This window comes from Ovis aries, chromosome 13 (genome assembly GCF_016772045.2).
Source record: "Ovis aries strain OAR_USU_Benz2616 breed Rambouillet chromosome 13, ARS-UI_Ramb_v3.0, whole genome shotgun sequence".
NCBI classification, from domain to species: domain Eukaryota; kingdom Metazoa; phylum Chordata; class Mammalia; order Artiodactyla; family Bovidae; genus Ovis; species Ovis aries.
The window spans coordinates 43,393,867-43,419,118 of record NC_056066.1 but is presented as its reverse complement, the minus strand read 5'-3'; the positions used below and the strand labels follow the sequence as shown (position 1 = coordinate 43,419,118).

Below are 25,252 nucleotides of genomic sequence, written 5' to 3'. Positions count from 1 at the left end.
GGGGGAGTTACTGTTGGGCTTGTAATCTCTTGGTTTTAATTATTTATCTATTTTTCCTTCCTGTTATGTTGCCTCTGTGTTTCCAAGGCTCGCCACAGACTCGTCAGGGAGAGTGTTTCCTGGTGTTTGGAAACCTCTCTTCTTAAAATTCCCTTCCCGGGATGGGCTTCCCTTCCCAGGACGGAGCTCCCTCCCCACCTCCTTTGTCTCCTTTTTCGTCTTTTATATTTTTTCCTACCTGTCTTTGAAGACAATGGTCTGCTTTTCTGGTTGCCTGATGTCCCTTGCCAGCCTACAGAAGTTGTTTTGTGGAGTTTGCTCGGCGTTGAAATGTTCTTTTGAGGAATTTGTGAGGGAGAAAGTGGTCTTCCCATCCTATTCCTCTGCCATCTTTCCCTCCCCATGAAATCCAATTCTTTTCCATAGTAATCTATCTTATGCTCACTTCCCCAAATGTTGTTTAATATCTTCTTCTTATCCTCCCTTCTTCCTCTGACCCACGAACTCCTTCAACATCCTAACCTCAACTATCTATTCCAAACCCTTAATTTAACCTATACCCTTCTCAATGCCGGAGAAGGCAATGGAAACCCACTCCAGTACTCCTGCCTGGAAAATCCCTTGGATGGAGGAGCCTGGTAGGCTGCAGTCCATGGGGTCGCTAAGAGTCGAACACGACTGAGCAACTTCACTTTCACTTTTCACTGCCATGCATTGGAGAAGTAAATGGCAACCCACTCCAGTGTTCTTGCCTGGAGAATCCCAGGGACAGGGGAGCCTGGTGGGCTGCCATCTATGGGGTCACACAGAGTCGGACACGACTGAAGTGACTTAGGAACAGCAGTAGCTTCTCAATGCTTCTAACCCACAATTGGCTAAAGACTGCTGGATATGTTTATTCGTAATTCCTCTGTGAGATTCATCCTTCTCCACATCCATCCTTAACTGGACCACAGGTAAAATGTTCCTACACCACTCATACTTTGGAGAGCCTTTATTTGTCTCATATCTTAAATATCTTCACACTAGTGACCAAATCCGAAATTTAGACATACTCTTAATATCTCTACTCACCGAACTTTTCTCCTTCAATGTGAAATGTCCAATAGGAGGCCCTATGGCCCACAGAGTAACACTGTTACAACCAGCTCCTTTTTGCATATCCAGAAATTCCTGAAACAGTTCATATGACCATGGACACAATCCCTAACTCCATGTGCGACCATACCTCCACCTCTTTGCCACTGGAAAGGCTATATATAATGTTTCTGGTACTACAGGACACTCTTTAACATTTTCAGGGTGGTTTCCCTCAACATATTCCTCCACTTCTCCCATTATTGGGGTCACTTTAGTGGGGTCTGTAAGCATCCCTGAACAAAAGATACCCCCCCCCCCCCCCGCCCCCGACTCCTTTTCACCATTGACTTCAGCTGTTGTATTATGACACCTGGCCTATTTTTCCTGGGTGGGATGTCTACATACCTCTCTCTACCTACTAATTGGACCAGGACCTGCACCCTGGTATATGCCAATCCAAACATTTTAATAGCCCTCAGTGATCAGCCCTTGCCTATTCCTCTCATCCACAAGTGAATAAAATGAGCCATTCATTTCAATCCCCTCTTAGTAGGAATAGGAATAGTGGCTGAAATTGGAAAAGGAACTGCTGGCTTAACCACCTCCATCCAAAACTATCAGACACTCTCTAAGGACCTATCAGACGGCCTCCAGGAAATAGCTCAAGGCCTAATAACTATCCAAAATCAACTTGATTCCTTGGTGTCCATAGTTTTACAAAATTGAAGGAGATTAGATCTACTCACTATAGAGAAGGGAGGTCTGTACCTTTTTCCAGATGAATCCTGCTGTTTCTATGCCACCAGTCCTTTATTGCCCAAGGAGGTACAAAAAACCTTCCAGATCGAGCATCATGAATCTGCCAGAGATTAAACAACTCCTGGCAGTCATGCTTAACGGATTGGAACTGGATGCCTTGGGTTTTATGCCTTCTCGGAACATTAATTTTTATCATCCTTCTACTCACCTTTGAACCTTGTTTGTTTAATCTTTTCCAGGGATTCCTCCAAGACCGAATCTGAGCCATTTCCTGAGATCAAGTCAAGATTGTTCTTTTGCTGGAGACCCTGACAGCTAGAATAGAAAATCAACACTACAGGCCTTAGACTTCTTCTCAGACCACGAACCTCTGACCCTCATTTATCAGCACCAAGAAGCCCTGAGCATTAGCAATGCCCACCTCTCTTTCTCTTTTTGTATACATTCCTTAGGGTCTGAAACGAAGGAAAGTTCAGTTCAGTTCAGTTCAGTCACTTAGTCATGTCCGATTCTTTGTGACCCCATGAATCGCAGCAAGCCAGGCCTCCCTGTCCATCACCAACTCCCGGAGTTCACTCAGACTCGCGTCCATCGAGTCAGTGATGCCATCCAGCCATCTCATCCTCTGTCGTCCACATGGCTCAAAATAGCCTGGAGTTAAAACTCCCCTCCAGGCCCTCCCCAGTATTCTATGCAAAAAAAAGAACTCTTTCACTGGAAGGCAAAAAAATGGACATTAAGGTTGATTGTGCCCAGCTCCCAGCCCATTCAGCCTCTGGCCGATCTCCAGAATTCCTTACCCAGCCATTTAAGAGATAATTACTCAGAACAACCTTGGAGAAGAACAGGCCCCCTTAAGAGTTCAGTTAATACACACCAAGGAAACCAGAATTGACAGAGACACATGTACCCCAATGTTCATTGCAGCACTGTTTATAATAGCCAGGACATGGAAACAACCTAGATGTCCATCAGCAGATGAATGGATAAGAAAGCTGTGGTACATATACACAATGGAGTACTATTCAGCCATTAAAAAGAATACATTTGAATCAGTCCTAATGAGATGGATGAAATTGGAGCTGATTATACAGAGTGAAGTAAGCCAGAAAGAAAAACACCAATACAGTATACTAACACATATATATGGAATTTAGAAAGATGGTAATGATAACCCTGTATGTGAAACAGCAAAAGAGACACAGATGTGTAGAGTGGACTTTTGGACTTAGAGGGAGAGGGAGAGGGTGGGATGATTTGGGAGAATGGCATTGAAACATGTATACTATCATGTAAGAAACAAATTGCCAGTCTATGTCCGATGCAGGATACAGCATGCTTGGGGCTGGTGCACAGGGATGACCCAGAGAGATGTTATGGGGAGGGGAGGTGGGAGGGGGGTTCATGTTTGGGAACGCATGTACACCCGTGGTGGATTCATGTCAATGTGTGGCAAAACCAATAAAGTATTGTAAAGAAAAATAAAGTAAAAATAAAAATAAAAATAAAAAAGTTCAATTCATTTCAGTTCAGTCACTCAGTCATATCCGTCTCCTTGCAACCCCATGAATCAGAGCACGCCAGGCCTCCCTGTCCATCACCAACTCCCAGAGTTCACTCAGACTCACGTCCATCGTGTAGGTAATGCCATCCAGCCATCTCATCCTCTGACGTCCCCTTCTTCTCCTGCCCCCAATCCTTCCCAGCATCAAGGTCTTTTCCAATAAGTCAACTCTTTGCATGAGGTGGCCAAAGGATTGGAGTTTCAGCTTCAACATCAGTCCTTCCAATGAACACCCAGGACTGATCTCCTTTAGGATGGACTGGTTGGATCTCCTTGCAGTCCAAGGGACCCTCAAGAGTCTTCTCCAAAACCACAGTTCAAAATCATCAATTCTTCGGCACTCAGCTTTCGTCACAGTCCAACTCTCACATCCATACATGACCACAGGAAAAACCATAGCCTTGACTAGATGGACCTTTGTTGGCAAAGTAATGTCTCTGCTTTTCAATATACTATGTAGGTTGGTCATAACTTTCCTTCCAAGGAGTAAGTGTCTTTTAATTTCATGGCTGCAGTCACCATCTGCAGTGATTTTGGAGCCCCCCAAAATAAAGTCTGACTCTGTTTCCACTGTTTTCCCATCTATTTCCCATGAAGTGATGGGACCAGATGTCATGATCTTAGTTTTCTGAATGTTGAGCTTTAAGCCAACTTTTTCACTCTCTTCTTTCACCTTCATCAAGAGGCTTTTCAGTTCCTCCTCACTTTCTTCCATAAGGGTGGTGTCATCTGCATATCTGAGGTTATTGATATTTCTCCCGACAATCTTGATTCCAGCTTGTGCTTCTTCCAGCCCAGCATTTCTCATGATGTACTCTGTACATATGTTAAATAAGCAGGGTGACAATATACAGCTTTGATGTACTCCTTTTCCTATTTGGAACAAGTCTGTTGTTCCATGTCCAGTTCTAACTCTTGCTTCCTAACCTGCATATAGGTTTCTTAAGAAGCAGGTCAAGGTGGTGTGGTATTCCCGTCTCTTTGAGAATTTTCCATAGTTTATTGTGATCCACACAGACAAAGACTTTGGCATAGTCAATAAAGCAGAAATAGATGTTTTTCTGGAACTCTCTTGCTTTTCTGATGATCCAGCAGATGTTGACAGTATGATCTCTGGTTCCTCTGCCTTTTCGAAGACCAGCTTGAACATCTCGATATTCACGGTTCAAGTATTGCTGAAGCCTGGCTTGGAGAATTTTGAGGATTACTTTGCTAGCATGTGAGATGAGTGCAATTGTGCAGTAATTTGAGCATTCTTTGACATTGCCTTTCTTTGGGATTGGAATGAAAACTGACCTTTTCCAGTCCCGTGGCCACTGTTGAGTTTTCCAGATTTGCTGGCATATTGAGTGTAGCGCTTTCACAACATCATCTTTCAGGATTTGAAACAGCTCAACTGGAATTCCATCGCCTCCACTAGCTTTGTTCATAGTCATGCTTCTGAGTTGGCCCCACTTTCCCCAGTGCCTGTGATGGTTGATGGCCATATCCCCCTCAGTAGGCATCAGTGGCAAGCAAGAGCGGCTGGAGGAGGAGCCTGTGCAGGGGGGATGGCCTGGACTGAGGTGGTCCTGCAGGCTTGTCAGAGCATCAGGCAGTGCCCCATGGACTTGAGAGCAGTTACATGTGCACACACTCAAGCAAAGTAGAGTCTTGGCTCCTTGCACCCTCTGGTAAAGCCCCACAAGGTTTCAAATGAGTCAAAGGGGCTCATCTTCCCAGGGCCCGTCCTCAGACCTGAGGTTCCTAACATGGGTCTTATACCCCTCGATCTTTAAGGACAATCTCTGAGCCTGTTGGTACTTCTCCTCTTCTGTGTTACCTGCTAGGGGTGTGGGTCTTAACTAGATTTCTTCTCCTACATGCCAGCTAGACTGTGTGAGTTCTTTCTTGATGGCCTCAAGTGTAGAAGAGCCGCTACTCTTCAAATTTTTTGCAGGAAGAGTTACTCTATATATAGTGGTATTTTATTTGTTATTGTTGTTGCACAACCCAGCAGGGGAATCTAGTTACCCAACCAGGGATCAAACCTATGCCCCCTGCAGTGGAAGCATGGATTCTTAACCATTGGATCACCAGGGAAGTCTCCAACTCTGCTTTTTAATCCCCTCCCAAGCATCCTCACTTTGAAGTCTTTATTGTTTCACATACACAAAAAGCAAGAAGACTTAAACTAGAGACACAGTTTTTAATTAGCTCCACCAATCATAACAACTCTCTCCATACCCCGAAAATCAGTAAATTCTGATAGAACCATGATGGATCGCTCACAATCAGTACTCTTCGGAAAATGGATAGTCAGGGTGATCAGCAAGGCTGAAAGAGAAGGAGGGATGTTAATTTATTAATTCTGTATCACATGGCCAAGGAGAGTGCTTCTCTGTGTATGTAGCCAAGATAGCCTAAACATCTCAGTCTACAATCACATCCCACCTTCTACCCCAGGTACCCGGTCCATGTGTGAACAGTGCCTGCGTGTGTGATTACCACAGTCACAAGCAATATAAACATCACAGTGATATTTACCTTGATTGGAATTACAGTTTATAAGAAGGTCTGAGAACTACAGCTAAAACATTAAGGTCATTTCAGCCCTAGGTGGAACATTTGGTCCTGGGTGGTGATGATGATGATCTCAGTAACAATTGTGCAGATCTTTTTAACACATCCATTCAATGAGTAAGTACTGAGCACCCCCCAAAACAGAAGGCATTCCATTAACAAACTTCTGATCTCTTGAGATGTCATGGACGTATAAGCAATAATACTGATGAAGTGAGATGACTATTTTCTTAATTTACAAAGGATTAAAACAGTGGTTAATTAATAACTAGTATTACTGCTGCTTTCCTTTTTTCCCCTATGTTTTTACTTTTCTTCCTAAATTCATTCCTTTCAATTTATTTCATTAGAGAGCACATTCTGAGTGATTCCATATGCCAAGAGTTATGCTGTTGACTTAAACCCACAAACATGAGTAAGGCCAGGCACTGACAGCCTGATGAAGATGAACAGAGAAGTATGCTGAAAAGTTTTTGAGTACAGAAAAGTAAATTTCCATCTTTTTGTTTTCATTTGTAATATCCTTTTTCAGAATCATGATATAGCTTTACAAACAGGAGACAAAGTTTTGACATCTTTCATTTAAAACTAAATCTTCCTTTGACTAATAATCTGTATTACCTTCTCTCTAAACTCTCTTCTAATATCTCTGTTTGATTACCCTTCTTTGTCTTCAATCTTGACATCCTGCTGCAGTAATTAGGTAGCTGGAATTTCATGTTAGTGACTAAGTCAAAGTCAAGGAGTTATGGGCTTCCTAGGGGATGATCCCTGATGAACAAAGGCAACACTGGAGTGAGTCTTTACTCAAGAAACCAGAGAGACCCAGACGATCTTACCTGGGTGTGTCCTGCTAAGGACATGGCCATCGCTCACTGGAGGGTCAGTTAAGCTCATGATTGCCTTGTAATTCAGTTTTGTGAGATTATAAGGATGAGGACATGGGATTTTTAATAGGGGGGAAAGGCCAAAGAAGAGATCTATTTGAAAGAAATGGATGGTGTCTTGGTAAAGAAAGGCCCATTCGGGAGAAAATTCACCAGACACTTAGGGAAGGGAGTGGAGGCAGGGCCATGTGACCTCTCAGTACTGATGCATTCTGCCTTTCATGAGACTTTGCTCCATAAAAAATATCAACAATATATTTTACAATTGTGTTAGGATAAATACAGATGTAGTCCAAGCTGGATTCATTATTAATAGTCACTATTAATCATTTCCTCCCAATTTTATAAAAAGTTTAAAGATAAAATATGTTCACAGGTCCCTAAAAGAATAGTGGGCTGCAGGCACTGTTCCCTCTGTGTCTACTGGATTCCTGGACCCTGAGAGGAGATACATCAGTCACAGGGATTAGGGGCACAAAGTAGTGAATTCAAAACCATGTCAAATCTGGGGATTTTATTTATGGGCTGTCCTGGGCCCTAGTCACATTTCTGTTGGTCAGAGATGGAGCCGTGGAGGAAACCTTTGGTCTGAGGTCTGCATGAAGCCCCAGGTTTACACCTACTCTGGAAACCAGGGCTGTCTTCTGAGAATTAAGCTTTTAAAAAGCTTAGTTCCCCTACTGACCTGCCTGCTACAAAAAAACAGTGTATGTGTGAAATATACACAAGTCACTTACAAGACTAAATCATAATATCGTATGTTACTGTTGAGGCCATCAATTGCTTTCATGTCTTCCGGAGTCAATTCAAAGTCGAGAACCTGGAATAAAGGAAGAATCACATTGACTTCTTCCCTAAGAAGCTGGCCTCCCCCGGGGACTGGAGGACTTTCCAGCTGGATGGAGACAAGAAGAGGAGACAGAGAAGCCGTGTCTGTCTTCAGCATCCAGGTGAACAACCTGGGACCCTCTGCAGAGTTCTCACTTCTTTCTACAACCTCTACTTTTCTACTCCAGTTCTCAGACAGACACACACACACAGGCTGCAAGGCATCAATCCCTTATCTTTCCATGTGAATTTCTTTTGACAGAAGACAAGCAAACAAAAATCAACTTTTTTGCAAACAAAGGCACTGTTGGACAACCTGGACAAAATACGTGCACTTGACCGAACACTAGACTGCTTTCTTCCTTGTTAACATCCCCTAAAATATGACACAGCATAGAGCTTAAGCAAGTATGGAAAAGAGGATCCCCCTGTGAAAACCTAATCAAGAATCTGATAGCAAACTTATTCATTACCTATGAATATATCTAAAACATTGATTATGTACATGTCTCTGTGAGAAAGTTATGAAATGCATTTAAAATATTAAAGAATACTTGAATAATTAAAAATGCATATCATAGTCACAAAATGGAAATGTCAGTTTTGTAGAGAAATCAATTTTCTCCAAAGTGAGAAATGCAATGTGAATCAAAGTCTTAAACAGTTATTCTTTTGCGGAAGTTGGTAGATTGATACTAAATTTTATATCAAAGAACAGCTAGTCAAGAGCAGTGAAGACATACTTGAAGGGAAAAAAAGAATGTTATTTAAAACAAGCTTATTTTCCACTATAATAAAGTAGTATAGAGAAGTAAATAGTTAAATAGAACAGAGAGATGCCAGAAATGTACTTATGGACATTTGATATATGACAGAGTTGACAGTGAAAATCTGTGGGAAAATACTGACACATAGATTTCTGTTTAACAATATGTATATACCTTTTCATGTCATAGTCAAAAATAAGTTTAAGTGTATTACAGATCGGCATTTGAGTGGAAACAAAAAACCAGTTTATTAGGGAACATTTCCCTTACCCTTGACTTGGATTTACCTGGTGGCTCAGACAGTAAAGCGTCTGTCTACAATGTGGGAGACACAGGTTCAATCCCTGGGTTGGGAAGATCCCCTGGAGAAGGAAATGGCAATCCACTCCAGGACTATTGCCTGGAAAATCCCATGGGCAGAGGAGCCTGGTAGGCTACAGCCCATGGGGTCGCAAAGAGTCGGACACAACTGAGCTACTTCACTTTCACTGAGTTAGTTTGACCTGTAACTTCCACTGAACAGTGATATTTCCCTGGAGTGGTGAGTCAGATCTGAGCCCAGACAGGAAGAGGATTTTTCCCCACTCACTGACCAGGGCTAATAGCACTGTGATGAGATAAAGACCAAGTAGGTTGACAACAGTCTAGCCAAATATATATGAAAATATATATACAGAGATGCATGCAGTCTCCTCTTACAATAGCCTCATCCACCTGCTAAAGCAGAAGTGCCGAGCAGCTCTGCACTGAACTGCAAATGCCCAAAAGAGCTCAGCCAAGAAGACAACAGCTTAGCTGAGTGCAGGTTGATTGTGAAACCACAGAATAGAGAGATGCGTAAACGATCTCTGCCTTAAACCCTTAAATGGGGGCGATTTCCTGTACAGCTAGACTAATGGTATAATATAAAAATAAAAAGACATGCAATCTAATGAAAATGTACAAAGTCATAAATAGGAATGTCACAAAGGCAGAAACTGAAATGCATGAAAATGAAACTACATTAATATTCAGAGTAATGTAAAATAAAACCAGGATGAATTGGTTCAGGATGGCTGCTCTCACTCGTGTGTCCCCAAGCTCATATGTTGTTAACCTTACCCCCACTGTGATGGTGCTAGAAAGGGAGCTTCTGAGGGGTGATTAGTTCATGACAGTGGAGCTTTTGTGAACGAGACTTGAACAGTATCATATTCATATGAGAGACCTCAGAGAGCTCTGTTGCCCACTCCACCGTGTTAAGATACAAGGAGAAGCCTGTGACCTGGAGGAGAGCCCTCACCTGATCACCCAGGCACCCTGGCTCCAGTCTTTCAGCTTTAGAACTGTGAGGAATGCATTTCAATTTTTTTTCTAAGCCACTCAATCTGTGGTATTTTGTTAGAGCAGCCTAAACAGTTTAAGAAAATCACATACTGCCATTTTGTCAATTGAAAACAAAGAAAATAAGATGTCATTTGCACAAGCTGACAGAATAAGTTCCAGATGTAATGCTGGATCTAAAGTCTCTACTTTCTGTGCAACCTTAACCCTCTCCAGCCATGCCACCTCTCCTGTTGCCACATCAGGAGGGGAAAACCACTGGAAACACACACAAGGCATTCATGCACAGGAAAAAACAGGTAACTCATTTTGATGCAAAATTAATCTGAGAGCTGGACAAAAATGACCCTCATGAAGGATATTGCTTAGGAGCCCTCTGCCCACAGCCCCACGCATCACCTGCATGTTCTCTTTGATCCGCTTCCTGTTGTAACTCTTGGCCAGAACCACAACCCCACGTTGTATCTGGTAGCGAAGGGCAACCAGAGCTGGGGTTTGCTTGTGCTTTTTGGCAATGGCACAAAGAACCGGGTCCTCCAAAAGAATAGGGTAGTTCGGGTTCACCCTGGAAGGAAATTAAGAAATCCTGAGGAGCTGAGAGTGAGTACTCAGTTTCTAAGAGGCTTTTCAAACAGACCAAGTAGGTCCACTCTAGACCAGTGCTTCTCAAAGTGTGGTCCAGGGACCAGCAGCATCGGTTTCACCCGGAGTCTTATTAGAAATCCCATGGCTTAGCTGAAGACAAACTGAATCAGAAACTCGACTCTGTCACTTCCCAATCTGTGTTTACAAAGCTCTCCTGGTCACCTGGGTGTATACTGAAATGAGATCAATGCTTCCACAGCTGTGGTTTTGTTCTTGTACATTTCAGGGGTTGGTTTTCCTCTCCAATCATAGCCCCAAAGTAAGTACAAGAGCATAAAAGGAGAAGGAAAAGACTGGGATACTTTTTAGTTTAACTTTCTCAGTATTGATAAAAATTGAGTAGTCTCATAGTAACTATTTTTTTCATCACTATTTACAGTGTGCAGTATTTGTACAGATGTTTAAAAAAAATGATTCAAATTGTCATTTTTTTTTTTTTTTGGATCATCATTGACCTGGGAGGTTTATTATCCTGACTTTCGGCATAAGGTAAGGGAAGCTCAGAGTCTTTTACTAGCAATGTGTTCATTAGTAAGTAAATCATGTCTTAAGCTTATGTCTTAGATCTCAACTGGGGGATTATATATAGATTTTAATGCAGTCACTTGTTATTGATTAATCTACAACAAGACACATATAATGTAAAAAATAATTGGCTGGGTGATGAGAAGACAAAAGAGAAGGCTCTTCCATTTCCCCTCTCTACCGCCTGCCAGTTGAGAGCACTGAGTACAATATAACAAAACATATTCCATGAAAAATTGAATTTTAGGTAAACTCTCTGTTGTCTTATTAGTGTTCATTACCAATTTTTCAATCGTTGGGATCCCAGAGCACCATAAGCAACAAGAACAATATCATGTGACTTGCAGAACTCCAACAGTTTGTTCTGATTGAGATAAGGGTGACATTCTACCTGCAGAATGCCAACATAGAAGAGTGTCAGGTTATGTAGGAAGGTGATATCAATATGACAGAGAAAGGCAAAAAGTTTAAAACATCTAAAGAAAAAATAAACTATGGAACACTAAATTGGAACTGAAAATATCAATATCAGGTAATTTTTTAAAGAAATACATATTATATCTCTATTCCTGAAAACAGAAAAAGTAATAACATTCCTGAGAACAAGCAACCCTAGGGACCAGAACTCAGTTACTAAATACATTACGAGGGGACATACCTAACTCCAGATCTGGGACAAGAAAACAACTGTTTGAGCCTTGGACATCAATTCTTGCAAAAAGCAAGAATTTGCTCCAAGATACATGAATAAATGTCTGCAGGACAAAAGAACCAGATTGATGGGTTCCCATTGGTAACATCTGAGTAGATTTTAACACCAAAGGGAATCATGAATGAGAGCAAATGTAGCACACAGAGTCAACAAAAATCCCTGAGAGAGAGAGAAAGAGCAAAAACGTTTCCGTCTACGGATGATTATTATGAAAACTCCTTTCTCAGAAACTGACAATTAAAGGGAAGAAAGGACATTTTTGATTTGTCTTATAGGAATGCTGCTGCTGCTAAGTCGCTTCAGTCATGTCTGACTCTATGCAACCCCATAGACGGCAGCCCACCAGGCTCCACTGTCCATGGGATTTTCCAGGCAAGGGTACTGGAGTGGGGTGCCGTTGCCTTCTGTCTTATGGGAATAGGTGCATTTTATCCTGACTTAATGAGGGAATTTTATTTTTACAATAAAATGTCAGGTAAGAAGATTAAAAAGTGCTTACATTGAAAATATTGAAAATTGTCCTAGAAAAATAATTAATTCAGGTGAACATCATTGATGGATTGTCAACCATTATATGAAAACTTGGGGGAAACTGAAATTCCTTTGATGACAATTATTATCCAGTAGATGACTAGGCAATTTCAACATGGGAAATACACATTTCCAAATTAAAAATCTAGCTACCAGTAGCTTTACTAGGAGAACAAAAATACCATCATCACAGTGGGATAGCTGGTCATCACGTGCTTCCTGCTGGGTGCCATGTGAGGGGAACAGAATGCAAAGGACATATGCCCAAAATGTATAAATTTATGAACATGAGTAAGGGGTTCAGGTCTATCTGTTAATTTACAGGAATTGAGAAACAAATTAACAATACAAGATGATAGTCTGATAAATCTATTATATTTGTCGAAAAATTGTTTGGATATCATGGTTAAAAATTATAATTGAGTGACTATGACAGATTAAAAGAGCTTGAGATACATGACTCAGAGTGAACATGTGAGCCACAATGAGATCAGTTCAACCTAATATTACACATGTAAATATACATATATATGAACACACACACACACACATACACATCTGCCAATGTGGCAAAATGTGAAACATTTTGCATACAAGAGGGAAAATATGGGTGTCCTTGACCGTACCCTTAATTTTCTAATATCTGAAAATTTTCACAATGAAAACTTGGAGGCAAAATTAATGCTAAAATCACAATAGTTTTGAAGCCCTTTTAATTTAGAATATTGATTATACATATATGCTGTGCTGTGCTTAGTTGTGCAGTCATGTCCAACCCCTTGTGACCCCACGGACTGTAACTTGCCAGGATCCCCTGTCCATGGGGATTCTCCAGACAAGAATACTGGAGTGGGTTGCCATGCCGTCCTCCAGGGGATCTTTCCAACCCAGGGATCAAACCCAGGTCTCCTGCATTGCAGGCAGATTCTTTACCATCTGAGCCACCAGGGAAGCCCAAGAATATTGGAGTGGGTAACCTATCCTTTCTCCAGGGACCTTGCTTCTATCACCAGTCACATCCACAACAGGGTATTGTTTTTGCTTTGGTTCCATCCCTTCCTTCTTTCTGCAGTTATTTCTCCACTGATGTCCAGTAGCATATTGGCACCTACCAACCTGGGGAGTTCCTCTTTCAGTATCCTATCATTTTGCCTTTTCATACTGTTCTCAAGGCAAGAATACTGAAGTAGTTTGCCATTCCCTTCTCCAGTGGACCACATTCTGTCAGACCTCTCCACCATGACCTGCCCATCCTGGGTGGCCCCACACAGCATGGCTTAGTTTCACTGAGTTAGCCAAGACCATTCAGGTATGACCTAAATTTAATCCCTTATGATTATACAGTGGAAGTGAGAAATAGATTTAAGGGACTAGATCTGACAGACAGAGTGCCTGATGAACTGTAGAGAGAGGTTTCTGACATTGTACAGGAGACACAGATCAAGACCATCCCCATGGAAAAGAAGTGTGAAAAAGCAAAATGGTTGTCTGAGGAGGCCTTTCAAATAGCTGTGAAAAGAAAAATGAAAAGCAAAAGAGAAAAGGAAAGATATAAGCATCTGAATGCAGAGTTCCAAAGAATAGCAAGAAGAGATAAGAAAGCCTTCCTCATCAATCAGTGCAAAGAAATAGAGGAAAACAACAGAATGCGAAAGACTAGAGATCACTTCAGGAAAATCAGAGATACCAAGGGAATATTTCATGCAAAGATGAGCTCAATAAAGGACAGAAATGGTCTGGACCTAACAGAAGCAGAAGATATTAAGAAGAGGTGGCAAGAATACACAGAAGAAAGGTACAAAAAAAGAGCTTCTGACCTAGATAATCATGATGGTGTGATCACTCACCTAGAGCCAGACATCCTGGAATGTGAAGTCAAGTAGGCCTTAGAAAGCATCACTATGAACAAAGCTAGTGGAGGTGATGGAATTCCAAATGAGCTATTTCAAATCCTGAAAGATGATGCTGTGAAAGTGCTGCACTCAATATGTCAGCAAATCTGGAAAACTCAACAGTGGCCACAGGACTGGAAAAGGTCAGTTTTCATTCCAATCCCAAAGAAAGGCAATGCCAAAGAATGCTAAAACTACTGCAAATTGCACTCATCTCACACGCTAGCAAAGTAATGCTCAAAATTCTCCAAGCCAGGCTTTAGCAGTACGTGAACCATGAACCTCCAGATGTCCAAGCTGGTTTTAGAAAAGGCAGAGGAACCAGAGATCAAATTGCCAACATCTGCTGGATCATCAAAAAAGCAAAAGAGCTTCAGAAAAACATCTATTTCTGCTTTATTGACTATGCCAAAGCCTTTGACTGTGTGGATCACAACAAACTGTGGAAGATTCTGAAAGAGATGGAAATACCAGACCACCTGACCTGCCTCTTGACAAACCTGTATACAGATCAGGAAGCAATAGTTAGAACTGGACATAGGACAACAGACTGGTTCCTAATAGGAAAAGGAGTACATCAAGGCTGAATATTGTCACCTGCTTATTTAACTTATACACAGAGTACATCCTGAGAAACTCTGGGCTGGAGGAAGCACAAGCTGGAATCAAGATTGCTGGGAGAAATATCAGTAACCTCAGATATGCAGAGGACACCACCCTTATGGCAGAAAGTGAAGAGGAACTAAAAAGCCTCCTGATGAAAGTGAAAGAGAAGAGTGAAAAAGTTGGCTTAAAGCTCAACATTCAGAAAACGAAGATCGTGGCATCCGGCCCCATCACTTCATGGGAAATAGATGGGCAAACAGTGGAAACAGTGTCAGACTTTATTTTTTGGGGCTCCAAATTCACTACAGATGGTGACTGCAGCCATGAAGTTAAAATACGCTTACTCCTTGGAAGGAAAGTTATGACCAATCTAGACAGCATATTAAAATGTGCTAGACATTAAAATGTCTCTAGACAGCAGAGACATTACTTTGCCAACAAAGGTCCGTCTAGTCAAGGCTATGGTTTTTCCAGTGGTCATGTGTGGATGTGAGAGTTGGACTGTGAACAAAGCTGATCGCTGAAGAATTGATGCTTTTGAACCGTGATGTTGGAGAAGACTCTTGAGAGTCCCTTGGACTGCAAGGAGGTCCAACCAGTCCATCCTAAAGGAGATCGGTCCTGGGTGTTTATTGGAAGGACTGATCTGAAGCTGAAACTCCAATACTTTGGCCACCTCTTGCGAAGAGTTGACTCACTGGAAAAGACCCTGATGCTGAGAGGGATTAGGGGCAGGAGGAGAAGGGGACGACAGAGGATGAGATGGCTGGATGGCATCACCGACTTGATGGACATGAGTTTGAGTGAACTCTGGGAGTTGGTGATGGACAGGGAGGCCTGGCCTTCTGTGATTCATGGGGTCACAAAGAGTAGGACATGACTGAGTGACTGAACTGAACTGATATATATATTTATCCTGAATTTTACAAGCTACATTTTCTTCAGGTTGTACCTTATAGACATTGTTGTTGTTTACTCATTAAGTCGTTTGATTCTTTAGTGGCCCAATAGGCTTCCTAGGCAAGAATATTGGAGTGAGTTGCCATTTCTTTCTCCGGCATCTTACCAACCCAGGGACTGAACCAGAGTCTCCTGCATTGGCAGGCAGATTCTTTACACTGCGCCACCAGGGAGCTTGTGGACATTATGTTATATGAAATACAGCAGTTGCAGAAAGACCGATGTTAATACCTAAATTGGTCAAACTCACGGAATTAAAGAGTAATGTGATGGTTACCATAGGGTGGCGGGGGGGGGGGGGGGGGAGTAGGGAGAAATCAGTATTTCCTATTCATAGGTACAAAGTCTCAGTTATACAAGGTGAATAAATTCTAGAGACTTACTGTACAGCATCGTCCCTATGCTTAAAGTTATTGTATTATATAACACAATACAATAAACTTAAAGTACATTGTATTGCGCAGTGTTATATACTTAAAATGTTTTTAAATGAATCATTTTAACTTTTCTTACAGCAATAAAGTAAAAAATTAAAAAAATATAAGAGTACAGAACCAAACAAAGAAAAATGTATTTAAACAGTTAATTTTATGATAAACATCAATGGGAGAAAAAGATTAAGACTGAGTAAATCACGGGGTGTGCTCTAATTCCTGACTATTTTATCTACTGTTAGTATTGCTATAAGATATTGATTTCACTCTATAACCTGAATGATTTTCATAGCCTCCCATAAATTTTTTTGTACTATGCTTCCTGTTGAAGACCCTATAAACACAGAGACACCAAGACTAAGGATTTGGGTATCCAAACCCCACACAAACTCTTAACACTTGTCTCAGCTGATTTATCTCTATTTACTTCCTATTCCATGTTTTAATGGTCTTTCTTTGGGTACATAGTTTCCTCTGAGGCAATTTTACCATCTGATTTCTGGAGATCCTTTCAGCTCAGGGAAACACCTCCTTCCTCTAAGTTCTAGGGGACTAGCCTAACTCCCTTCACCTCCATTACCTTCTCTCAGTCCTCACCACAATTTAGCAGGGAGCCATCCCCAGATTTTCCACCCAGACTTTTTCAGACAGAGATACCTTTTTTGGTTCTATTTACACCATCCAGACAGGGGCTCTGATCCCTAGAATCATCTGTCCACAGAGATCGGATGAACAGGAGGGGAGGAGAGACAGACAGACATCAGGCTGAAGTCCAAGAAGGAGGTTCTGAAGAGCAGGAGGGAGAAGATCCTCACCTGGTTGCAGACAGGCTTGTACTTGAGCCCGGGTTTGTTCAGGATCTTCTCCAGCTGCTTGTGGTTGAAATTGGACACCCCGATGGACTTGGCCAGCCCTGCATCTTTACACTTCTCCAGGGCCTGGGGAGGGAAGGGTGGTGAGCAGTAATTCGAAATGAGTGATAGATCAAGAATAAATGCTGGAAAAAATCTGTAAAAAGTGTCTCGTGTCAAGAATTGACATTGATTTTAAGAAAGAAGAAAGGAGAAGAAGGTCATGACACAAGAAGAAGAATTAATCATCTCCTCCTTAGAAAACCCTAGAGAAGACATATCACACAGAAGGAAATAGATGCCTGGCTTCACCGTCCCAGATTCTGTCCTTTTCTGTGAACATTTCAGCAATGGTTTCCTCCCCACAACCCCAGCATCCCAGTCCTTAGATTCTTGAACTGCTGAGTCTGACCGTCCACAGCCCATTCTCACAGGTGGAAGAAATGAAGGTGGTTCCCTGTCTCCTGACTCCTCCCCTGGTTTTCTCCTCCCTGGACTCACCTCCCACGTGCGACAGAGATCTACTGAGTCATACATCATTTTTCCATTTTCATCTTTTGGAAAAAGTTCCTCTCCTGGCTGGAATAGAAGCAGTCATTTTAGAGATGTCACATATACACAATGGAGTATTACTCAGCTGTTAAAAAGAATTCATTTGAATCAGTTCTGATGAGATGGATGAAACTGGAGCCAATTATACAGAGTGAAGTAAGCCAGAAAGAAAAACACCAATACAGTATACTAACACATATATATGGAATTTAGGAAGATGGCAATGACGACCCTGTATGCAAGACAGGAAAAAAGACACAGATGTGTATAACGGACTTTTGGACTCAGAGGGAGAGGGAGAGGGTGGGATGATTTGGGAGAATGGGAATTCTAACATGTAAACTATCATGTAAGAATTGAATCGCCAGTCCATGTCTGACATAGGGTGCAGCATGCTTGGGGCTGGTGCATGGGGATGACCCAGAGAGTTGTTGTGGGGAGGGAGGTGGGAGGGGGGGGTCATGTTTGGGAACGCATGTAAGAATTAAAGATTTAAAAAAAAAAAAACAAAACAATTTCTCCATTTAGTTAGCCTGCCAGGCACATCTAGGACCAGGACATTAACGTCCATAAGATAGGTTTACAACATTCCAGATCTCTTACACTTACCATATGTTTTAATAAATAGAACTTTCTAGGTCCTAAAGGGGACTCATTGTGACTGATGCAAAGAATGACAATGTTACATGGCTTTATTTCCAGAATAAAAATTACAGTCTTGACTTAGATGTGATACAGTTTCTTTTCTCTCTGATCATCTGATAGCCCTAGGGCAGACACATGAACCAACAAGACTATCCTTAGGTTGATATGAGCTGTGAAAGATCCAGACATGTTCTCAAATGTTCATGGCCATGAGCCTTGAACTAATCAAGGTTAATTTACCACTGATGGAAAATGTTGATATAAAAATAAAGCCAACCAAGAGTAATGGAAAGTTAAGTAGTAGGGGGGGGTAAGGAGACACTTCTGAAGAGTACTGCAGATCCTTAAATCTTCCATAGCTGGGCCTTGCCATCTACATAAAACAATAAACTCTTCTCCATAGGATGGCTTGGCTTGAGTTTATTTCTGCAACTTAACATCAACCTAGAACTCTGGGACAATCTAGAGGGATAGGTTTGGGAGAGCGGTGGGAGGGGGCTTCAGGATGGGAGGGACATATGTATTCCTATGGCCTATTCATGTTTATGTATGGCAAAAAACAATCACAACATTATAGAGTAATTAACCTCCAGTTAAAATAAATAAATAATTTTTAAAAAACCAGTTCAAAGTAATACAGTTCTTAATGGCAAAGTGCAGTCCACAGACCTCATCATGAAGACAGGCAACAGTGTAGGCAAGGTCACCTAAGTCCCAATAAAGGTTTAGACTCACCTAGAGAGAGCACCATCAAATCTGTTCAACTTGAAAGGGTGAAAGATGAGATAAACTCATCTTGTTCGAGTGTAAGGCAATGTCATGCTCACCACGGCTACACCAAACTCTGTGTTCTTAAAATCCCCAAGGGACTCAAGAGTCATATTCAGTACTGTGTGCAGAACTCACCTATTTCTATTCCCTCAAATTTTTGAGCGGAGAACATGAGATTATTGAGCTTTTTTCTCTGGGAGGAATGACAAAGAAATTAAAATTTTTTTAAAAACCCCTCAGTAAAAAGATAATCATAAATGATTATTTGGGAATTCTACTCTAGTGAAGAGTATATCCTACTATGAAAAATCTGAAGTCAATCATCCATGCAGGTTGATAGACATTTTGACACAAGAAATAAAATAGTTGTAATCATACAAACTGCCAACCTTCAGAGCCAGTGGAAAATGAATAATGTAGAGATCGACATAGTCCAGTTGAACATTTTTCAGTGACTTTTCCAAGGCTGGTCGGACCAACTCTGGTTGAAGGAAAGTGGACCAAAGCTGCAGAGATTAAAGAAAGGAAGCTGCATGAAATTAACATTGTAGGTAATTTTGTTTTTATGCTTTCATCTAAAAATCAGAGATTTTTCCTGATTAGAAATGGATGATCACAGAGGAAAACCACCCTATTTCTTTTTCAGTTCCATTTTTTATCTAACCAACCCATGTAAACTTTGTTATTTGATTGAATTTATCATTAGTATATCATTCACAATGGAAGAAAATGACCCAAGAATGAAAAGTATTATCAAATAACTAATGTACCCATCATCTGAATTATGTTTAATAACGTTTAAAAGCAGTTCACAAAGTCAATCTAATTCTATCAAAGAATCAATCCTCTTAGGAGAAATTAGAACCTTTTTGTTTACATAAATGTAGGAAGTGTTTTGAACATATTATTATGTACAGAACATAATTTAAGGCATTTGGTTAGATCTTATGTAATAAAAAAACAGCTCCTCCTATTTCCACCTCTTAGATGAAAGTAAGAACTGAGATTTAGAATTTGAATAAAATTTAGAAAGTTTCCTAGATGATAAGGAAAGCTATAATCTAATTATTTCTGTCTGATTCATTAGCCCATAGTAAATCACACTACTCTGGTCTAGGCTCAGAAAAACAAATTGACTTTAATTTAAAATTAAAATTTGAACCAATGATGAGAAAGCCATCATCACTCTCACTTTATTTTTGGATACCAGATTTAATACACAAATATGTGTGAAAAAAGTACCAATAAGCAGTGTTCACCAAACAGCTATTGATCTGGCTACATAATTATCACCTGCACACAATGACTTGCATACATGTGCACACACAACACACACAACACCTTTGAAGTGTAGAATATGTCTTCTCTCTTCACAGTGCCATCTGCAATCTTGCTCCGAATGGCTTGTCCAACTTGCCCTTCATTTTGGTACAAATGAGCGCAGTCAATATGGCGGAACCCAACCTCTATAGCCAATTGGGTGACCTCCAGAGCTTCACTCTTAGGAACCTACATATGCAACAAGTGTGGTAGTTGAATATTCACACGATAAATAAACTGCTGATGCACAAGCTTTGATTTTTCCCAAGAGAAATTAACAAACAAAAGCTTTAATGTTTCTTTGTGCCTTTGGTTAGTTCTGCATGTGTGGTGTTGAACCCATGATAAGTTATCTGAAATTTCCTGTAAAGTTTTTAAATGAACACCCAGGAAGTCTTCAATCCCAGGTGATCAGTGGTTGATCAAAGGCATCAGAGGACCCCAAAGGCCACCTCCAGGTTCAGTGATGTGCTGGAGGAACTCATAAAAGTGAAAAAAGTGAACGTGTTAGTTGTTCAGTTTTGTCCAATTCTTTGCAACTTCATGGACTGTAGTCCGCTAGGCTCCTCTGTCCATGGAATTCTCCAGGCAAGAAAGGAAGATCCTCTTCTCCAGGTATCAAACCTGTGTCTCCTGAGTTGCAAGCGATTCTTTACCATCTGAGCCATGGATATGATTTATACAGTGAGATATTTTATGCAAAGTCAATGAGGGTAAAGGTTCATGATACAGAGCACCAAGAAACAAGGTGAAATCTTCTAAGAGTGCTCTATCTACCAATGTAGTCATGCAGAATACACAAAATAAAAACTGCTGCTAAGTCACTTCAATCGTGTCCGACTCTGTGCGACCCCATAGACAACAGCCCACCAGGCTGCCCTGTCCCTGGGATTCTCCAGGCAGGAACACTGGAGTGGGTTGCCATTTCCTTCTCCAATGCATGAAAGTGAAAAGTGAAAGTGAAGTCGCTTAGTCCTGTTCGACTCTTAGCGACCCCATGGACTACAGCCTACCAGGCTCCTCCGTCTATGGGATTTTCCAGGCAAGAGTACCAGAGTGGGGTGCCATTTCCTTCTCTGCAAAATAAAAACTATACCTATTCAAAGTGTGCTAAGTGATTTTTTAATGCCTATCCTGGTGGCTCAGATGGTAAAGAATCCGCTTGCAATGCAGGAGATGTGGGTTTGATCTCTGGGTCAGGAACATCCCTTAGAGAATGGAATGGCAACCCACTCCAGTATTCATGTCTGGAAAATCCCATGGAGAGAGGAACCTAGCAGGTTACAGTCCTTGGGTTCGCAAAGAGTTGGACACAACTGATGGACTACCACTTTTGCTTTCTTTCCCTGGGTAATGATATCACAACCAAGCTAGCTAACAGTTCCATCACCTCACATAGTTAACTTTTATAGGTGTTTGTGAGACCTTTAAGGTCTACTCTTCTGGCAAATCTCAAGAATATAACCCATTATTATTAACAGTTGCCGCTGTGCTGTACATCAGGTCTCCAGACTTATATATCTTACAACTGAAGGCCTTTACCATTTGACCAGCATCTTTCCATTTTCCCCAACTTTATTCCCAGCTCCTGGTCCCTGTGATTTTACTCTCTGCTTCTATGAGCTCAACTTTTTTTATAGATCCTACTCATAGAGAGATCATGCAGTGTTTGTTCTTTATGTCTGACTTATTTTACTCAGCTTAATGTTATCCAAGTTCATCCATGTCGTTGCAAATTATGGATCATTTCTTTTATAAGTCTGAATAATATTTTGCTTCTTTTTATGTGACTTGTAATCTTTTATTTTTAAAGGAGGTGCTTGTCTAACTTCCATCTGTTGGGTCTAGTTCTGCCTTTCCTTAAATGCAGGGGCATTCAGGGATGTGCTGAGGAATGAATTAGTGAGCTTCAGTAATAGCTGAACCCTTCCCTCTCCTCATCCCAGTTTGCACCACAAAGTCCTGTCTTCTGTCTTCAAAATTTTTCTGAATATTTCCTTCTGTTTCATACATAAAATAAGCGATATTCAAAGTTTAAGGACCAGATCCTTGTCATACAACTATTCAATACATACTGTAAAGACAAGATGAGTAGCAAAATTCCTGGATTCCAGTCTACTAAATTATCCTCTTTGTCCCTCTTACACTCAAGCACTGAAGACCATAGTTAGATAAAAATATATTACAAAAGCCAAGAATTAAAATCTTTTCCTGTAAGACTATAGCTTGTCTCCTCAAATGGCACTGAACTTTCCATTAGAAGAAGTGCCCACTCAGAAACAGAAGTATAGGGCAAAACACAGTTGAAGTGTTTCTTCCCTGTGACCTGCTAGGTATTCCACAGTAGAAAAGCAATTCTCTCCCATTAGTTTTCAGTCACCTCATCTTTAGGAATTTTTACCTCAAATACTTTTCTGGGTCATGTCTTTTTGGAAGGAGGAAATGGTTCCGGAATTAATGAAATATACAGAGAAACCTAGCCATTACAATCACCCTTAAAGCAAAGCAGCTGACAGTCAGTGTTCTTGACAGCTGAGTCTCACCTCTCCTGCCAAGCTGGGAAAGAGATGGAAGCTGGAGGGGAATCCAGAGTAATCTGCAGGTGAGCACAGCCTCAGACCCGGATGCAGAGTGGAGACTGGATGCTCTCTCCCCTTTCAGAGGGCATGGCTCTAGCCTGGTTAGTAGAACCACAAGATCCTCCCAGAGTCACACAGGAACTCAGTGCTTGACAACCCAAGTTCCTTCCACTCATGTCACATCCACTACAGTTTATGTCAACCCACAACCACTACTCTTACCTCCTCAGGTGCATAGGTTCCAAAGCCCAGGATAGGAATGAAGTGGCCATCATTAAGCTTCACCCTCTGGTACTTGGGATCCATTGCCTGTTGCTCTTCTGAGTAAGCAGACTCTGATTTTCTTCTTCTGCCCTCACAGGTTATAAGTAATACGAAGGTAACACCCCAACTGCACTGTCCAATGTCAGCAGATACATTGTAGGAGGGGCATGATTGAACCAATACCCACGGAGTAAGAAATAAACAAAGGGTGTTAACTTGTTTGCTTTTTTATCAGAACAATATTCCTATGATACAGTGATATAAATCATCAATTTCTTGGACATTTTTACTTTATTTTTTAATTTTTATTTTTTTTTATTTTACTTTACAATACTGTACTGAATCCGCCACGGGTGTACATGAGTTTCCAATCCTGAGCCCCACTCTCATCTCCCTCCCCATACCATCTTTACTTTATTTTTTTAATAAGTAAATTTTAAATTCTGGATCCACTTACATTATTGTGAATTATTTCATGGGATTTGCTGAATAATTATTGACCATATGTTAGACTAGAAACCACACGTACCAATTTTTAAAATTTTCTAATTATGAAGCCCAACTTGAGCAAACATCAATTGAAACAATTATCTATATTACAGTGCATACACATACGTACTTATACACACAGTCACAGAATTTAAAGTAATGACTAATAAGGACTTCTCAAAATGCTAACACTTAATAAAGAATGAAAACATCAAATGAATATAAATTTGCCTTTTTATATATCCTACCAGCAAAATTATTTTGCTTATAGATGGGGGTGAAATCCTGAAAATGATGTGAAAATCAGACATTCTGGCAAAGATCTTATTAGAGGCTAGTTATTAATGGTTTTTACTGTGTACGATATGTTAACAGACTCTCTGTTCCAATCTTTTAGCTAGTTTTGTTGTTCAGTTGCTCAGTCATGTCTGACTCTCCGACCCCATGGACTGTAGCACGTCAGGCTTCCCTGTCCTTCACCATCTCCCGGAGCTTGCTCAAACTCTTGTCCGCTGAGTCATTGATGCCATTCAACCATCTCTTCCTTTGTCATCCTGTTCTCCTCCTGCCTTCAATATTTCCCAACATCAGGGTCTTTTCTAATGAGTAAGCTAGTTAGAGAACCTTTAAAATTGCCATGATGTAAATGATATTTTATATAATTTGTTATCTTGCTCAACATTATTCATAAAAGGAAGACCTGTAAACAAGTTAAATTATAATATATCTGGAAGAGTGAGGAAAATCATTAAGCATTGCTACAATGGAATGTTGTGAAGCCAATTAAAATTTAACATGGAAATTAAAGTTAGCTAAAGAGTGAGCTATGAGCTGCTGGATTTTCCCCTGGAAGCATAAGGAAAATTAAAGAAACTAGCTATAAACTAGCTATACAACCTCATAGGAGCCCTGGGAAACAGTCAGAAGAACACCTAGAATGACAAATGAACCAGCTTCCCAGGTGATGGAGTGGTAAAGAATTCGCCTGCAATGCAGGAGACACAGGTTCAATCCCTGGGTAGGAAGATATCCTGGAGAAGGAAATGAAAACCCATTCCAGTATTCTTGCCTGGGGAATTCCCTGGACAGTGGAGCCTGGCAGGCTATAGTTCCATAGGGTCTCAAAAGAGTGACTAAACTCAGTGACTAAACAACAACACCAAACGAACACCCAATTAAGGAAAATTCAGAACAGAATGGCAGGAAATTTCATCATGGATTCACCCACCTGTACCCTTCTGCTTGGGGCAATGCAATCTTGTTCAGCTCCCAGTTGCCTCCCTCAAACCAGAATGATCACAGAAAACCTTATCTGCAATGTTCCAACCTACTTAGGGGCTGCCTGGAGACTGGTGACTGTTTCATTCTATGTTTTAAGCTTAAACTGAAGAGCAGCTGGGGTATCTCATTACAGCTGCAGGGGGACTATACGTATGTGGGGCCAGGGACAAAGGATAAGGGTGGATACATAGACCATGTAAAACCCTGAGTAGTACTGGAGTGTGGATTTGGGGGACAGTAGGTTATTTCAAAAACCATCCTAAACTCAGGAGAATCAAAAAGGTTCACATATGCCAGGCAAGATTATGACTCAGAAATGAACCAAGTTGTCCTCAGTTTTCCTTTGGGCTGATCCCAGGACTAGGAGTATTCCAAGCAAACTAGTGAAGGACTGTCAGGACATGAAACCAATCTACCAGCAGTGA

At 41.0% G+C, this 25,252-nt stretch overlaps 1 protein-coding gene across 7 annotated transcripts; it reads right to left on the bottom strand.

Annotated features, from left to right (window-relative positions):
- Positions 1-2,756: 2,756 nt before the first annotated feature.
- LOC101110434 (dihydrodiol dehydrogenase 3-like) lies at positions 2,757-24,840 on the bottom strand. 7 transcript variants are annotated; one of them, XM_042229688.2, is made up of 10 exons: positions 24,775-24,840; positions 23,016-23,189; positions 20,236-20,403; positions 19,284-19,400; positions 17,428-17,505; positions 16,891-17,013; positions 11,222-11,331; positions 10,170-10,335; positions 7,590-7,672; positions 2,757-5,719 (listed from the first exon to the last, which is right to left on the bottom strand). In XM_042229688.2, the coding sequence occupies exons 2-10, from the start codon at positions 23,097-23,099 to the stop codon at positions 5,677-5,679; spliced, it is 972 nt and encodes a 323-aa protein (XP_042085622.1). In that variant the 5' UTR covers positions 23,100-23,189; positions 24,775-24,840; the 3' UTR covers positions 2,757-5,676. The 7 variants fall into 7 exon arrangements, 6 of the variants coding, with proteins under 6 accessions (XP_042085622.1, XP_042085621.1, XP_060253547.1 ...); XM_042229687.2 differs by having other exon boundaries at positions 23,016-23,184; XM_060397564.1 differs by lacking the exon at positions 11,222-11,331 and having other exon boundaries at positions 2,757-7,672.
- Between the last annotated feature and the right edge of the window lie 412 nt (positions 24,841-25,252).